This window comes from Candidozyma pseudohaemuli (assembly GCF_003013735.1).
Source record: "Candidozyma pseudohaemuli strain B12108 chromosome Unknown scaffold00001, whole genome shotgun sequence".
In the NCBI taxonomy this organism is placed as follows: domain Eukaryota; kingdom Fungi; phylum Ascomycota; class Pichiomycetes; order Serinales; family Metschnikowiaceae; genus Candidozyma; species Candidozyma pseudohaemuli.
This window is the reverse complement of record NW_020194435.1, coordinates 754,658-771,709: the sequence shown is the minus strand read 5'-3', so window position 1 is coordinate 771,709 and position 17,052 is coordinate 754,658. Positions and strand designations below refer to the sequence as shown.

The 17,052-nt window shown below is 47.5% G+C and overlaps 8 protein-coding genes across 8 annotated transcripts; 6 read left to right on the top strand and 2 right to left on the bottom strand.

The window, feature by feature from the left end:
* Positions 1-787: 787 nt before the first annotated feature.
* On the top strand, positions 788-2,032 carry XOG1 (glucan 1,3-beta-glucosidase; the record flags this gene model as incomplete). Its single annotated transcript, XM_024855785.1, has 1 exon — positions 788-2,032. One exon carries the CDS (start codon positions 788-790, stop codon positions 2,030-2,032), a length of 1,245 nt encoding a protein of 414 aa, XP_024715384.1.
* Positions 2,033-3,189: 1,157 nt separating this feature from the next.
* C7M61_000332 (uncharacterized protein) lies at positions 3,190-4,455 on the bottom strand (the record flags this gene model as incomplete). The annotated part of the gene is made up of 1 exon (XM_024855784.1): positions 3,190-4,455. One exon carries the CDS (start codon positions 4,453-4,455, stop codon positions 3,190-3,192), a length of 1,266 nt encoding a protein of 421 aa, XP_024715383.1.
* Positions 4,456-5,571: 1,116 nt separating this feature from the next.
* C7M61_000331 (uncharacterized protein) lies at positions 5,572-7,266 on the top strand (the record flags this gene model as incomplete). Its single annotated transcript, XM_024855783.1, has 1 exon — positions 5,572-7,266. One exon carries the CDS (start codon positions 5,572-5,574, stop codon positions 7,264-7,266), a length of 1,695 nt encoding a protein of 564 aa, XP_024715382.1.
* Positions 7,267-7,989: 723 nt separating this feature from the next.
* Positions 7,990-8,445, top strand: C7M61_000330 (uncharacterized protein; the record flags this gene model as incomplete). Its single annotated transcript, XM_024855782.1, has 1 exon — positions 7,990-8,445. One exon carries the CDS (start codon positions 7,990-7,992, stop codon positions 8,443-8,445), a length of 456 nt encoding a protein of 151 aa, XP_024715381.1.
* Positions 8,446-8,886: 441 nt separating this feature from the next.
* Positions 8,887-10,263, top strand: MST1 (threonine--tRNA ligase; the record flags this gene model as incomplete). Its single annotated transcript, XM_024855781.1, has 1 exon — positions 8,887-10,263. The coding sequence occupies one exon, from the start codon at positions 8,887-8,889 to the stop codon at positions 10,261-10,263; it is 1,377 nt and encodes a 458-aa protein (XP_024715380.1).
* Positions 10,264-10,297: 34 nt separating this feature from the next.
* CDC73 (Cdc73p) lies at positions 10,298-11,386 on the bottom strand (the record flags this gene model as incomplete). Its single annotated transcript, XM_024855780.1, has 1 exon — positions 10,298-11,386. One exon carries the CDS (start codon positions 11,384-11,386, stop codon positions 10,298-10,300), a length of 1,089 nt encoding a protein of 362 aa, XP_024715379.1.
* Positions 11,387-11,614: 228 nt separating this feature from the next.
* Positions 11,615-15,682, top strand: C7M61_000327 (protein kinase regulatory subunit; the record flags this gene model as incomplete). Its single annotated transcript, XM_024855779.1, has 3 exons — positions 11,615-13,037; positions 13,275-14,590; positions 15,473-15,682. The coding sequence occupies 3 exons, from the start codon at positions 11,615-11,617 to the stop codon at positions 15,680-15,682; spliced, it is 2,949 nt and encodes a 982-aa protein (XP_024715378.1).
* A 548-nt stretch (positions 15,683-16,230) lies between these two features.
* On the top strand, positions 16,231-17,037 carry MIA40 (Mia40p; the record flags this gene model as incomplete). Its single annotated transcript, XM_024855778.1, has 1 exon — positions 16,231-17,037. The coding sequence occupies one exon, from the start codon at positions 16,231-16,233 to the stop codon at positions 17,035-17,037; it is 807 nt and encodes a 268-aa protein (XP_024715377.1).
* Positions 17,038-17,052: the final 15 nt, after the last annotated feature.

Below are 17,052 nucleotides of genomic sequence, written 5' to 3'. Positions count from 1 at the left end.
CGATCCAGATTCTCCACCAACGTCAAGTCAGATTTGGAAGCCCTGACAATCCTGAAACAATGCCGGAACAATCGCCCCTAAGCTAATTGCCCAATTTTGTAGAACCCCCCCAAAACCCAAAAACAGCATGGCGCTTCACATTTCCGGGTGCCAAAGGTAAATCGGAGGGAAGCCTATTTGGAGCTTTCAGTGGCTGGAATGTAGCCTCAGTGCGAGCGCTTGTGGATTAGCGCCCGAGCAGGACGAGCCGGGAAAACAGGACGGTAGGAAAAAAAATGGGTTATTCCGCAAGGGGGTGTGCTAATTTTGGCCGCACCAGGGGAACACCGGCTGGATTTGGTGTAGTCAAGAAAAAACCAAAATGCACCTTCTATTTAAATCGTTCGGCCTACCCCACCTACGTCTTTCCCTCACTCCATCTTTGTTTGCGCTGGCTTCGCCAGGCTGGTTAAGCCTGGTGGGACTGGCGCCTCCTGGGCCTGAGGACTGCCTGTGACGTCGGCATGTGCAGCCTTCTGTGCAGCCTGCAGGAGCCGCGGCATTGTATATGCGCCTGATGCGTCCCTCCACGTCTACATGCCTTGTCTGTATCGCCAACGCCTCCTGCCTTGTTTCCCTGCCCCAGCCTTGTACCACACCTCCTGGCAGTATATAAGGCGCCCCACCCGCCCCATACTTGTGTTCAACATCCTGTACATTTTTTTTAACTTCACGTCGTCTTTCGCTAGAGCTTTCATTCAAGGCTTGATTTTTCTTCTTCGTTAATCACCATTCCCCTTTCTTAATCATGAAGCTTTTATCCCTTTGGACCTTGGCCACCTCGGCCTTGGCTGCTTCCACCGCAAAGAGATCCAACAAGGCCTCTGACTGGGACTACCAAAACAAAAGAGTCGAGGGTGTTAACTTGGGCGGCTGGTTCGTGTTAGAGCCTTACATTACGCCGTCCCTCTTCCAAGAATTCGGCGATAACCCTCCTGTGGACGAGTACCACTACACAAAACAACTCGGCAAGGACGAGGCCCTCAAGAGATTGAAGAAGCACTGGGACACTTGGTACCAGGAGCTGGACTTTAAAGCCATGGCCAAGGCCGGCATCAACACCGTCAGAATCCCAATTGGCTACTGGGCTTACGGTTCTTTGGACAATGACCCTTATGTGCTGGGTCAGGACAAGTACTTGGAGAGAGCTATTGGCTGGGCCCGCAAGCACGGCCTCGCCGTCTGGATCGACTTGCACGGTGCTCCAGGCTCCCAGAACGGTTTTGACAACTCTGGTTTGAGAGACCAGGTCGAGTACCAGACAGACGAGAACATTTCCCTCACCCTCACCGTCTTGCAGAAGATCTTTGACAAGTACGGTGTCGCCGAGTACGAAGACGTTGTGAGCGGCATCCAGTTCTTGAACGAGCCTCTCGGCCCAGCTTCTGACTTGAACCAGCTTAAGAACTTCTACCGTTGGGCCTATGGCAACATGAGATCGGTCTCGTACAACAATGCCATCATCCATGACGCGTTCGAGCAGACCGAGGGCTACTGGGACTCCTTCATGAACGTCAAGGACGGCTACTGGAAGGTTGTCTTGGACCACCACCACTACCAGGTGTTCTCTGGTGGTGAGCTCGGCATGAGCATTGACGACCACATCAAGACTGCTTGCAACTGGGGTCCTCAACACAAGAACGAGTACCACTGGAACATTGTTGGTGAGTGGTCTGCTGCTCTTACTGACTGTGCCTTCTGGTTGAACGGTGTGGGCCGTGGTGCCCGTTGGTCTGGTGACTACGACGGCTCGCCAAACTACGGCTCCTGCGCCCCATACACGAACGCTGATGAGTGGACTGACGAGCACAAGAAGAATGTGCGTAAGTATCTCGAGGCTCAGCTCGACGCCTACTCGACCGCCAGCGGCTGGATCTTCTGGAACTGGAAGTGTGAAGACGCTGTGGACTGGGACATGTCCGAGTTGATCAAGATTGGTGTTTTCCCTCAGCCTTTCGATGACAGACAGTACCAAAACCAGTGTGGCTACTAAGTATATCGAATCGCAATAAACAGTTTTTCGTGCATGCCGATCGGATCCTCCACGCCAGCGATCTGCTGAAACAGTCCGGAAAAACACATAAGCCCACCGTTGCTACGCGTTGCGGGTCTAGATGTTGTGGATAACCACAATGCGATTCACAGGATTCGCAGCCAGATACAAAAATAAATTAGCTGTCAAATGTCGCTCCTGCAGCGCCGCGTTTGCAGCCAAACCCACCGTGTTTTTCCGCTACGAAGCCTCGGATTGTTTTGGCAACCAGAATGCCCCTTGTGAATTCCCGATATTTCTTAGCAATCTCACGGCCCATTGTTTACTGAACAAGCCAGCCTCAAAGCCCTTTAATTTCTCGTCAAGTCTGCTGCTAGCTGCTTCACGTCTTATGGTGAGCAAACAGTACGCGCCAGGAGGTGACGACAGGCATTTGCGTAGCAAGGCAGGAGGAGGCTGATTTAGGTTTGATTTTGAAGAGCGGTTCCGCAACAGCTTTTCGCTTAATATGTTTGCATTTCCATAAAAGTACGTTGTTTTGACTTGACAAGTAGTATCTCTGGCCGTTCCCATTGTTCAATGGTTGAAGAATGCTCCGAGAATGAATCTGCGGATCACCGCCTTGATCAAACTTGGCTGCTGGCCTTATGCACCTGATAACGTTCGCCTACGTAGTGGCGGCAGTTGCTGCTATCAATGCTAGGATGGTGATGTATTTTTGGAATTATGCGTGGAGAGTTATGTGGCCGGATATGTTTGATTGCAGTACCGAAGGAAGGTGGTGAAACGGGCCGAAGGGCATTTTGGCCAAGTTGTATGGTATTGTACGATTCGTTTGATGTCAAAATTTAGGCAAGCATGAGGCGATCTTAACTTGCACTTACGGGGGACAAGGCACCTAAACGGTAGTTCTCAAGACGTCGGAGAACGACGCTTCTACGAAAACGGTATCGCAAACCTAGGCTGCAAGGGGGCTGTAGATGGCTTTGTGGTCGGATAGCTACGGCAATTTGACAAGAATTGACGAATATTTGTATTCTGCCGAGGGTAGCACTTGATAGGGAACGATAGGAAAGTGCATCCTGGAAGATTCTGTGGCATGATACTGAGATTGTCCAACTGTTTCTAAATTATGCTGAATTCCAAATGACACAGTTCTAAAGCTTCAGGTTGTCTTGGAAGTACGCCTTAAGGGCGGCATCAAGGGCCTTGCAGGCGTAAACGTAATCGCCAGGCTCGTTGTATAACTGGGCGGAAAGACGACCAAGCACCTTTCCACCATGGCCATTGATGGGCACGAATGTGTGTCTGCGGGACAATTGCCATTCGGAGACGAATTCTATTAATTTTGCCAACGCTGCTGAGTCGTTTGCATCAAAGTCCTTGGAATACTCCTCTATAGGCAAGAAGAACGACACCATTGCATTGGAAAGGGTCTTTTCCTTGTTTTCAATGATCCTTGCTTCGGGCCACTGCTTCAATACGATCTGAGCTGCTTTACCAGCCAATTCATAGCAGTAGTTCCGAATATTCTCCTCTCCTCCGCCATTTTCGTTTCTAAATTCTATCGCTTTGGGCACCGTTGCAATGGCTGCAAAAGTGCGCAGGCCGTTAAAGGCGAACTTGTGGAAAAGTAAATCGGCCTCCTCTTCCTTGGTGAGCTCTGCATCTGGTGAAACGTAATTATGGCTCACCGGGAGCGATTGGATGGTCCGATGGAAGCGTGGGTGAACGTACAAAAGGGCACATCCTCGAGGCACATGGAACCATTTGTGGAGGTTGGAGCAGAAGAAGTCTGGTGCGGCAGCATCGAGTTCTAGCGGAATAAGACCAATGGCGTGGGCCCCGTCGACCAAAGAAATCACGCCAAACTCTTTACACAATTCCACAAGGCTTTCCCACGGAACCTTTACACCGGGCATCAGCACCACGGCATCAAAAAGCGCCAACTTGGGCCGGTGCTTCTCAAACGCTGCGCGAAATTTTGCAACCACTTCTGAGTCCAGCAAAGGGTAGACAATCTCCACCCACACAAACTCGATTCCTCTGTAGTCGTGCAAATACCGCACCGTATTGGCACACGCCCCGTACGTCGACGTGGGCATCACCACCACATCTCCCTTTTTCAAATCCACCAGCTGGAGAACCGTGTTTACTGCAGTGGTTGCGTTCTCCACTAGAGCCAAGTTTTCCGGTGCGCACTTAACTACCGGTGCCACACTGCGAACCGCCCGCCGGTACTGTTCCTGCTGGCGCAAGCGAATGAACTCGTCGGGGTATGCCACGTCCTTGTTGAAGGCAGAATGGTACTCTCTGATGACCTCTTCTGGGGGAAGGCCGTAGGAGCCATTGTTTACAGGCACGACGTGGTCGGGAACCTGGGAGAAGTGTTTCTTCCGGAAGCTGCGGCCGAACTTGGGCATAAAGAAAAGTGGTTTGCTGATAGAGGGTGAGTCTTATCGGAGCGCGGGCCATAAGTGGACTAGGGGCACAAAAGCGGGAACACGGTGCTACTGGAGCATGCAGGGACTGGGCTGGAAAGGGAGAAGAATTTAGAGGTGAGAAGGAGAGCAGAGTTGAGGGAGGCGTGGACGGGGGTCTTTGGGTTTATAGGATTAAAGCCCCGGTGTTGACAGTCCAGTACCTGGGGTTTAGCTGCCAAAGGGTCCACTGAAGTCTTGTGCGGGTAGTGAGTCAGGCTGGTGCTACGGGGAAAAGCTAGCTTACGGTCAATTGAGGTCAATTGCAGGGTAATAACGTTTAATGTTGCTGGTTAAGTTACTGGAAGACAATCGTGGTGCTGCTTTGCCTGGTGTGACAGATTGCAAAGTGTGGTAGGTGGAACAACTGCTAGATGGCTGCGAAATGTGTCTTGGATTTAGTCCCGCAGGAGCATGAACCAAAAGAGATTGCGAATCAAGCTGTCCTACTTTAAATCCAATTAGCGACCACTAAACCCAAATCAGAGCTCAATTGGAATAGAAATTATGCTAGAGCTGAAACGCTCAGTGCCAACCATCCACTTCGGTTTCCTTGCTTTGCCCTCCCAGCGCTCTGGTGCATACTAAAACCGATGCGAGTTAGTCTCCACAGTGCTCTTCGCAGCCAAGGACCCCTACCGTTGCAATTTCGTAGCAGCCACCATCGTCAATCCGTAAAGATAAAACCTAACAATTCCAACAATTCCTCCCCTTCAACCTCTTTTGCTTCTTTTTTCTTTCTCTCTCGTCTCCACCCATCCTCCTCGTATCCCTCATCTGCGACGTTACAATGGGCCCACGCTCTGCGAGAAAGTCCGAGCCATAAGCCACAGATCTCAACCTGTCAAACCCTTTTTCTTCAAACAAAACCCGCTTCAAACCCACTCTCGAACCCCAAATCCATTTGCAGTCCTCCTCCTCGACTACCCCGGTCTTGATAATCCTGCGCACATCTCATCTACAGATCTCCAGGCCATGTTCTGCTTTCGGCAATTGACACACAGAGGTCTTGCCAGCGCCCGACCGGCAGTACGGCGGCTTCCATGGCGACCTATTTCTATGATACGGCCTGCTGTTCCGTTGATCCGACAATATTCAAGCCAGAATCAGCCTCATCGTGAGGATCCCGACTCGGCTAAAGAAACCAAGATAGACCTTAATGAGCTCAAGAAGAAAGAGAACTTGCAAAGCCCGCAAGGTTCCCGCCTTCCAGTCACCAAAGAACAGCTTCTTGCATCAACCAGGGGCTTCTTGCCTAGGTTGTGGATCCGCCTACGGTGGCTCCTCAAACGTTCCAACAGACCATTCAACACCGATGACTACTCTGCATTTTTCTCCTGGCTCGTCATGGGCAACGCCCTTGTGTTGATTCTAGGAACTACTACGTTTGTCCTGTTGGTCATTTTTACCATCAATACGGTGTTTGCTCAGGAGCTTGTTGCTCGCAAGATGGGTGAGTTCATCACCAAAAACTCCAAATTGACCGTCACTTTCGAACACGCTATTGTGCCCGGATGGTCTGACGGTAAAATTTCCTTTAAAAAATGTTTCGTCAGCAGAAGGCCCAAGGCGATTCGTCAATTCTCCAAGGGTAGTCAAGCTGAGGCCTATGCAAAGAGTTTAGATTCTCTGGATTTTGAAGGCGAACCAGTGGATGATGGAAACTACACCCAGTTTGACTTGACTATTGAAGAGGTGAACATGTCGCTATCGTTCCGAAAATGGGTCAACGGAACGGGTATTGTGGATACGTTAGAAGTAAAGGGCATGCGAGGTGTGGTGGACAGAACCCATGTCCACTGGGACCCTGATGATGATGCGAGAAATTATAAGAACGTGCACCAGTTTGGCGACTTTGAATTTAATGATTTCAGAATGGAGGATGTGTTGTTCACGCTTCTTCAACCTGCTAATTTCCGTGCATTCAGTGTTGCCATTTACAACTGCGAGTTGGCCAAGCTACGAAAACACTGGCTCTTCTATGACTTTCTTAACGCCAACATTATGAGCGGATCCTATGACAACTCGCTCTTCACAATCCACAAAAGACAGAGACTCGACGATTTTGACGATGATGGCTCTAATAAAAGTGTGGCACAATTGCCCTGGAAACGTGTCACCAGACTCCGCGTTGATTCGCTAAATATCGATCATCTAAATACTGGTTTAGAGGGCCCCTTTGGCTGGATCACATCCGGTAAGGTGGACATGATCGGAGATGTCATGGTACCCGAACAAAACAAGGATTTCCATGTCCTGGAAATTGTCAGCATCATTACTCAATCAATTAATAAGGAAGCAACTCGCTACATCAATCCTGAGATCCGGGATAGAGAAGATCATATCCTCCGACTCACTAACGGCAGTACAACAGGATCAGATGATATCTCGAAATACTTCGTGCTTGACTTGACAATGCGCCTTAATAATGTTCGAGCCCTGGTACCGTTCAAGGCCCCTGAATTGAGTTATGTCAACTATGCGCTTATCAGGCCAATTGTGGCGTACATTAATCTGAGAAACGCCTTTATCGAGGTGAAGTCCCGGATTGTCAAAAATATAGAAGATTTCAGCGGATCCTGGACTGTCTATGACTCGCTTTTGATGGACGACATCTCCGAAGAAGTATACGATGGTTTCGCAAACTACGTTGCGGATGACGAGGCCAGATTGGTCCGTATGCGCAAGGTAGCTTTCTGGACAATGCAATTGCTCGTACAATTCATTGTCTTTGGTCTTGGAGCCGTCACTTAAAGTCGCAACACCAACACTAGCATGGCCACATATGAGGCAAGACTGATGCCTGTGAGAAGGAGAACCAGATCGCCTGCGGTCTTGAACTCCTCCATGTCCTTCTCCGGGTTATAATAAGTGTCCACAGTGGATGCCTTGACCACGCCAATGAAGTATAGCAAGCAACCGTACACAGTGTAAACGGTGCCTATCGGAAGAAACTCTGACGAAAAGAGTTTAATCATGACAATGGAAAATGATAGACATGATATAGCCGTACGAGTGTAGGCACCCTCATAAGTTCGCTGATGAGCTCTCACATCAAGCTTGAGATTATCGGCGAGATCGCCTAGGCGTGACCGTCTTCTGGTGAGTTCCATAAGGACGAGCTAGTTTATTACGATAAGTGTGGAGCGATTACCGCGAAGTGCATGAAGCCTCACCGTGGGAAGTCTGGACATGTCTCAAGTCGTACAATTGTACATAGTAATTTTTCAAAGACAAAACATCAAGGAAGGCGTGATGTCCAGAATTTTCAAGACTTATACTAGATTGCTCCATTTTGTTGTTTTGATCATCCTCCAAATCACCATAGAGTCAACTCTAGATTTGCATCCACTGGTGCACTACAATTCGCACCAGTCGTTGATCAAACTCTCTTAACACATACTTACTCGCATTTCGAAAGTGAACATTCAGCTAATAGCTTGAAGTTTGTCAGCTTAAGGAATCCAGCGCAATAAGATGCCACCGAAGAGACAACTTGTGAAGTTGAAGGTTTCGCCTGAGTTCCTAAAGACACTTCCAGTTTTCGCTACACCCAAGGCAAAGCGAGTCAAGAAGATTGCCGAGGACAAGAAGAATGAGAAAATCGATAAAAACCTGCTGCCAGGTCCCCACGACGACAACTCAAAGGTGAACTCGGGCATGAAGGAGTTGTCCACGGCAGGTTTAACCGTACACAGCGTCAACGCCAACTTTGCTCTTGATAAGTCGGGCAGACCGGCCAAGAAGTGGGTTCGTGGATCCAGACAGTTCAAGACATTCAGTGGTTTCAAGGTGAAGCTCAAAACATGGAGACACAAGAGTGAAAAAGAGAAGCACGATGCTCCCAAGGAAGAGACGCCCCAGGATAGTTTGCCCAAGCAGGAAGAGGTCGGTCTGGAGACTCCCTCAGAAGCTACAGCAATCACAGCATAAACATGTAACATAGGAAATATAGGAAGGTACCGACAGTTTACGGAAGAGGAGGTAGAGAGGAGTGAGGTGATGAGACCATGCATGAATGAAAAGTTCATATTTCTGACTGGAAATCTTGAGGCGGCCAATTTTGAGGACGCCGCTTTAGCGACAATTCTATTAAGACGCTCTCAAACAGACTATCTGATTTGAGGAGACGGTCGAGTAGCTTGGACTGTTATCTCAATGCAGCGGTTTGTTGTAATCTGTACGAGAAGCACACAGCATTATAGCACAATATTTATCCGGAAACATACAAATATCATCAAATCAAAAGTGCAATGAAAATTTAAGAGATTCTAAAAATTCATCTACACTGTATGTATCTGTTGATATCTGGGCATCTCTAAACGTACCGAACCGCTACATACACACCAAAATCAACTACCATCTACACTGACCATGTTGGTGGGACGCAGGGCGGCACAGAAAAGCGTAAGGAGCTTTTCAAAGACAGCTCTTTTGTGTAATACCACAGAGCCCGCTTCGTCCACACAGGCGAATCATGCCATTTCCAACAAACAACTTCTATATACCACCGACCGTCTCACACCAGGACTGATATTCTTCTTGCCTCATGGAACAAGAATCTTCAACAAGCTCGTTGGTTTCATGAAGAATCAACAGACCAAGTATGGCTTTCAAGAAGTTATCTCCCCGTTGATCTACAAAAACGAACTTTGGAAACAGTCAGGCCATTGGGACAACTACAAAGAGGATATGTTCAAAGTAGTGGGTAATGATCTCTCTAAGGAGGAAGGAGACGCCTGTGAACATGAGGATCAACATGAATACGGACTCAAACCGATGAACTGTCCAGGCCACTGCATTATTTTCTCGAAGTTTGACAAGTCGTACAGTGAGCTTCCTGTGAGATACTCCGACTTTCTGTCTTTGCATAGAAATGAAGCGAGTGGTGCTCTTTCTGGGTTGACAAGAGTAAGAAGATTTCATCAGGATGACGGTCACATTTTCTGCGCTTTGCACCAGATCAATGAGGAGATCACCAACACCATCAACCTCATCAAGGACACATATAGTGTCTTCGGCATTGACTCAACCAAAGACGTTGAGTTTTACTTGAGCACAAGACCAGAGAAGTTTATGGGCGAGATAGGTGCGTGGGACGAGGCCGAGAACCAGTTGAGGGATGTGTTGAACGCCACAGCTGGAAAGGATGGTTGGAACATTCGTGAAGGAGATGGAGCATTCTACGGCCCCAAGATCGACATTTTGCTTACGGACGCCTTTGGAAAGAAACATCAAGTAGGCACAATCCAGCTTGATTTCCAGCTCCCCTCTCGTTTCGAGCTACAGTATACTGCTCAATCTGGTTCCAAGGTGCAACCAATTATGATTCACAGAGCCGTCTTTGGTTCCTTGGAGCGTTTCTTCGCAATCTTGCTAGACCATTACCAAGGTGCATGGCCATTTTGGCTCAATCCAAGACAGGCTGTGATCGTACCAGTTTCTGAGAAACATGTCGAGGCAGCCAAGACCCTTCAGAAACAGATTTCTGGTGACATAGCTTACAGTGACTCTGTGGCACCAATCACCGGATTCAACTTCTACGTCGATATTGATTCGAGGGACGAGAGTGTCGGCAATAGAATTAGAGACGCCGTCCAAAAGAAGTATTCCTACATCTTGATGCTTGGTGACAGAGACATAGAGCAAGGGACCGTGGCAGTTAGAACCAGGGAGAACAGAAAGGTGAAGAACATGACACCAAAAGAAATTGGTGATCTCTTTGTCAGCCTTGAAAGAAGCTTCCAGTAATTTTTATTTGTACATAGTCTACACGTTACGGCCTTTACTCCTGAGCTCCGTACCCTCTACCCACAAGGATCTTTTCCAAATGGATCCACAAATCTCTGATGATCATTTTATCTCTGAATCTTTTTTCGCCACGATCGATTCTCACGACATTGACGTTCCAGTCCTTGATCTGCTTTGGCACCACATCATTCTGGTAAGCGATGAAAAAACCCGGGTACTTTTGAAACAAAACCTCAGGCTTCGAGTACTTATATTTGGCAAATTGCCAGGCTTGTCCTGTTGTAATGATGGCCACCACTCTGTCCCAGTATTCTGGTTTAGTAAACATGTCGACATTATCCACAACCATGATGGAGTGGGCAGAAGGAGCTAGTTTGTCGGAAACGTGGTTGATGGTGACCACACCTGTCTCTGGTCTCTTCATGGTACTGACGTTGGGCTCCACGAATCGGCTCTCCTCCAAGAATTCCTTGATGTTGGCCAAAGAAAGTAATGCTGTAGTGGCTGGGGAAATGATGATAATGGGCAGCTTTTTGCTAGCAGCAGTACCCGTTCCGTTAGAGCTAGAAGGCCTAGAAGACTTGCTTCTCTTTAATTGAGACGAGAACCTCTTTGCATCAGATATGAGGTTCTTGAAGACGATATTTTTCGAACCTCTCAAGGCCGAGTTATGGTCCACAGAGTCTTCCTGGTACTTTTCTATACGGGCCATCTGAGGGTCCTCCAACTTTCTCTTCTTTTCGTTATCGTCTGCGGCATCACCAGCCTGTCCAGAAGCCTCGTCTTCTTTCACAAACTGACAAGAATCAGAGCTTCCACTCAACCAGGTTGTTAATTCAGCCTTCACCAAGAACTTGAAGTCGGGTATGCCATTCTCTAAACAAGCATTTTTGTAGTCCACAATGGAGGATTTATCATGCATCCAACAGAAAATGACAGCCCTGAGCAGCTGGCGTTGGTCTTCGTTGTAGAAGTTTGTGAGTTCGTCCAAGGCGTATTTGTCGTCGCTACCAAAAGAGGCATGCGTAGCGTCCTTGATATTATCAGTAGCATCGCCATCCTTGAAAAGCTCAATAGGCTTTTTGCCCGTTGTGGCTTTTCTCAACTGCCTGATGGGGTCCATGAGTAGTAGTACTGACGATAACGTTGATATTTTCGCATCCGCACTGCTAGTACTACTCACACCTACAATCAACATACCCACTCCAGGCTAGAAACCAGTCCATACAGAATCAAATACGAGTTTCGAGGGCTACTGATAAAATCTCGCTCCCCAGATTGACGTCGTGGAGACTGTCTGTTCATCGAGCCGTGATCATCACACTACCCTAAAGAAAGGCACTCCCTGAATATGTCATTTTCTATCTCTGACGTCCAGCAATGGGCTCAGGAGGCGTTCAGAACACTAGAGAAAGCCCGTGAGCTCTCTTCCTCGGCACAAGCGGTTCTCGAGTCCACAGCTCACATCCTTAGAGATCAATTACCGAAGAGAGTTCAAGTTGCATCCGAAAACCTGGGCCTCATAATGGATCAACATGCCAACATATCCGCCTTGATGGAACACATACGCGTTCAGGTGAATGATGGAATAATTGGGTCGCATAAATCTGCTGCCGAAACTCAGCTAAAGCCAGTGATGGAGAGACTCGACCAGGTGCTCAATCAATTGCGTACAACTCCTGTTCCCGAGGCACTCTTAAGTGACGAGGTTGACGATAAAGCCAGCTATAAAAACTTGGGTGATTTCATTGCCGACGAGGAGATTAATCTACTCAAGGAGAACATCCAAATCTACTTAGCCAATTCTGCAAAGACATGTGATCTACTAGCTCAGCAACTTGAGGTCCTACTAAAGGAGTATCACCGAAACTCAAAGAAGTACTTGAGCTTACACAAAATGTACAAGTCCTCGGTCGCTGAAACGGCGACGCTTCTTCGTTTTGCAGCCATGACCCAATCCCCTCCGAAGGAACAAAGCAACATAGTTCGGGCCATTTTAAGAGAAAATGGCTCGCTAGAGCAGGAGCTTGTATCATTATTGGAAATGCTCACCAATCACTATGACCAGTGCTCGATTGCGGTAGACCTTTTGAAGTCTAATGGAGAGAGTAGTGGAGTTAATTATGAGGTTCTTCAAGCGGATACCGCCGAGCTTCCGCACGTACTTCGAGAGTTTGCTGCAATCCACGACATCATTATGAATAACGAGACTAGGGCCGCAAAGTTCGTGGAGCTGAAGCTTCCAATGATAGAGAGCTTTGTAGAGCAATCTACGGCCCACACAGAAACGAACACCGCGTTTAAGAACGAGAAGATAACAAAGTTCGTTTTACTCATACTCAGGGTGGAAGAAGTGCTCAGGCTGTGCCTGATTGAAACCGCTGAGCCACCTACGAAGCTGGCCATAGGGCTTTATACGGATGTGGTAAACCAGCTTCTCCACCACTATACGCAATTCCTTGCGATTTTCAAGCAGCATTACATCACAGAGCTTCATTATGAGCAATACGTCTATCCAAGGAAGTATGTTAGAATGCTTGATGACTTTTTGCATGGTCCACTTTTAGAGCTTGAAGAGGATGAACGAGCAAGGCGAGCTCAATGGTTATCTCGCTACGGTGACTTTATCCCCAAAGAGCTCATACTTCCTGGGTTTCAGAGCCAACCGTGCGTGGTACAGGTGACCACAGAAGGTTTGGAGATGCTCCAGGCTGGTACTGCTGAGGAGGATGAGGCGAGACTTCTTCTGCTTCTCAAGAGGCACCAAAGCCGAGGTGCCAGTCCGACAAAAAATGGCTCAAATGAAGGCTGAAAGTTACCTCTGTAATTAAAATTTAATTCTAATATTTATTTGAAAACAGTAACATCAAGATGCGCCTGGCTGCAAAATCTTGCATCTAATAGAAGTCTCACTCACCTGCAGCCATATCAACGGAAGTAACCATAACACTAGAATACAACGAAAAGTCGAATGTCGATGAACTTCGGCCTCCTGTTTACGAAGGCTTCAGGAGGCTCATCTCAACAGAGTTCCAACAATGCCTCCTCAAATGGGCCTTCAATGTCCATGGCTGTTCGAGATGAGTACTCAGATCTAGAGGACTCCGAAGATGAGCCAATGCTGGAAACACCGGCGGTTCCGGAACCACCCCAACCATCAGGCTCTCATGTTAGCCAGTATGGTATTGGTGCTAAGCTTCTCATGAAAATGGGATACAAGCAGGGCCAGGGATTGGGTGCAAACCAGGAGGGAATAGTAAACCCCATAGAGACGAAGCTACGACCTAAGGGATTGGGTGTTGGCGGAGTACACGAGAAGACGAGCAATGAAGCAACTAAAACGATTAAAGAAGTTTCTGTCAAGGTGGATGATAAAGATCTGGAGTTAGAAGGTCTACGGCGCAGATATTCAAGCATAGTGCAGAGATTGAAGACTAGAGGGGTCAAATTGCATTATCAGTTTGAGGAGATTCTTCGCTTAGATTTAACAGATGAAGGCGGTTCTCAGGAAGAAAACGCCACCAGGCTACGAAGCGGCTGGGATGACCTTGTTAAGCTAGAGTCTGATATTACCGCACTTGATACAAATATGAGGTTGGAGTCTGAGGAGGCTAAAGCATTTGAAATAGAGACTGCCGAAGGACTATCTCTTATAGAGAGCCTGCAAGATCTACAGTCAATTCTCGAAGACTATAATCAACAGCAGACCAAAGAGGCCGCTACACAGTGTGTCGAAAAGATCACCAGGATGAGAAACCGGCCAGAAATTGTACTGGCACATCTTCTAATTGTCATTCTTTCGGAACATATACCATCGAAGTTGGATCCTCGTGACGAGGATCTCGCGTTGTGGTGTTCGTTGGTTCGGGAATTAGAGGTTCACCTGTCTATGCACCTAGGTGAGTGGGATTCGCTTCTTCTATCCAAGCTCAAAACAGATATCGAGCCTCTTCTCGAAGAAGCACAATTTGACGCTGTTCAAGATCTAGTTGTCTCGTGGAATGACCTGCCTGCCATCTCTGACAGCACCCTATTCAAGAGAACATTGTTCGACCAGGTGCTCCAGCCAATTATCGAGCGAGAACTTGACAATTGGAACATAGTGGAAAGTGAGGATTCCAAATTGCACGTACTTAATCTTGCTATTTCTGTCGGTCTTGATACCGACATTCTTTCCACAACCTTTCAGCCGCTTGAAGCTAGATTCACAAGTCTAGTTCAACCAAATAGTGAGCTTTGGAATCTGGTGCTCACTGCGAAGGATATCAAAGCACTCTATCAATCAAGCTTGAAGAATATCCTTGTGCATCACAACGCGTGGGCCGAAGTATTTTACCTATGGTCCCTGAGGTCTCAATTCCGTGACGAACTTATCCGGGCCATAGTCGGTTTAGTCTATCAACATTGTGGACAAACTGTGGAATCTCCCAATTTCAACGTCTTATGGCTTCTTCTGAAACTCACTTATGACGAGCAAGAAATTCTGCAAAGCCAGTTGGAGATTACTCTTCAATTTTGCTTTCTCAACCCTTCGTTGAGGTATCTCTCGAGGTTGTTGCAGAAAACTCCGCAACAGGTCCCGTCATGGTTTTGCGAAACGCAGTCAATGTTTCAAGTCCTAAATGACAAATTTCCAATTAATGACATAACGCTATGGTTTTTCAATACCTGCCTTGAAAAAATAAGCATATTCACAAAGACGGGCCGATTGGCTCTAGGAGGTCTTCCCAGTATAGATGATGATGCATTTCCAACTATCGATATGGTTATCAGGCTTGCAGAGGGCGATGGTACTACAGGTAATAGTGACGTCAGGGCACTACGTCTGTCCCAACTTATGGCTGTTTTCCGTGACGTAGTTGCCGACTACTGCTTCAAGCATGGCATTGGCTTCATCGCGACCGATCAAAGAGATGCGACTATGAACAGAATCTACCAATTGACGTTACTCAATGGGAAGGAAAAAAAATGTTTCATCAATGACGACATACTTTGGGTTGAATTTGGGACCAAGTTCGAGCCTACTAGTGTAAACGATTTGGTCAAGTTGAAGTAACCCAGTTTGGGTGCAAATTGTGCACACAGTGCGCAGATTTATGTCTGGAGAACATACGATCGAAGAAGCCTATCCTTCTTTCCCAAAATGTTATCCCGGAGAATTGCACGTTTGTCACCTTTAGGTGTCAGGTTTTATGCTAAACCACCCAAGAACAAGGTTTCCAAGTTCATTGACGATATTGGCAGGGAGGAAACTAAGGCTTCCCAAAACACATTGAAGGTTGTCCGTTGGATGGGAGGTCTTACGATCATTACGGTATGCTGCTCGCTTTTTTGGGCCAGCTCTATGTCTGCTCCTGTCAGGGAGAAAGAGATTGATCTTGGCGATTTGTCCAAGGATGTCCGTAAGGAAAAGGATTGAGTGACCTGGAGAGGTTAAGACGAGACTCAATCCACGTTGTCTTAAGGAGATGCGAATGGGATCAACTAGTTGGCAACCACTTGCTATTGGTCATGTAAATAGAAAAAAGGGGCCTTCATATCCTCAGATTGAAGTTCCTGGGTCCAGATTTCATGATTGCATCTTCAAGGAGGAATGACTCATACGGATTGTTTTGGCTTCGGTTGGCATAATGCTAGGCAATTTGAAGCTAAGCTGAACGAATTACGAAATAAATATTACGATATTGTACTAGTCTTCATTCCCTCATCTACAAATGGGTGCACCTGAGGTGCACTCACACTCATTGTTTGGAACTCTTCCTCAACTTTCGCTAATAAATAAAAAGCAAACATTTTCAGCTTATCCATGTAGTATCATCTAGCAGATATTATCAAGGCCTTTTTCTACGGACTCCACGTGCTTAGTCAGCTTGAGTTGCTAGCATATGGATTTCGCATTCAGTACTGATTTTTTCACCTCAAGTTTCTATTCACTTCTCTGAACTGCAATAAAGCACCATATCAGCGATGTTTAGAACTGCTTTCCATTCTATGCGCCAAAGCGCCATCCTTTCAAGAAGGTACGCTTCATCCGGCCGTGCCGCTCCAATCTCTAGGGTCGGTTTTGCTCCTAAAGCTGCCTTGGGTGTTTCGCTTTTGGCAGTTGCCATCATGTACCCTATCAACCAGGCTCAGAATGATGTGAGAGAGCAGGTTAAGGAGCACACTAAGGAGCTTGTAGAGGATGCCTCCAAGCAAACCGAGGCTGTGAAGGAGGATATCAAGGCTGCCGTTACCCCAGATGAGAAGAAACCCGAGGATGACTCTGAGAAGCCAGAAGAAGCCCAGGCTGCTTTCAACCCAGAGACTGGTGAGATCAACTGGGACTGTCCTTGTCTCGGAGGCATGGCTCACGGTCCATGTGGTGAGGAGTTCAAGGAGGCATTTGCATGTTTCGTTTACTCAGAAACCGAGCCAAAGGGCATCGACTGCATCAAGAAGTTTGAAGCTATGAGAATTTGCTTCAAGCAGCACCCTGAGCATTACAAGGAGGAGCTTTACGAGGATGAGGAGGTGCCAAGCGTCGAGACGGATGCTCCATCTGCGGGCACTGCTGCTGCTACTGCCACTGTTGCTGAAACCGCCTCTTCTAGCAGTGAAGCAAAGGAGGTTGCTCCTGTAATTGAAAGCATTCCTTCTGAGGGTCCTTCTCATGCCCACTCTGAGTTGCCTTCCACTGCCCCTGCTGAGGGTGCAAATGCATCTGACGTTCCTTCTTTGAAGGAGACAGCCAAAAAAGACGCTGGTTCGGCAGAAGAGCAACCCAAGCTTTAAAATTAAAAAAGTATC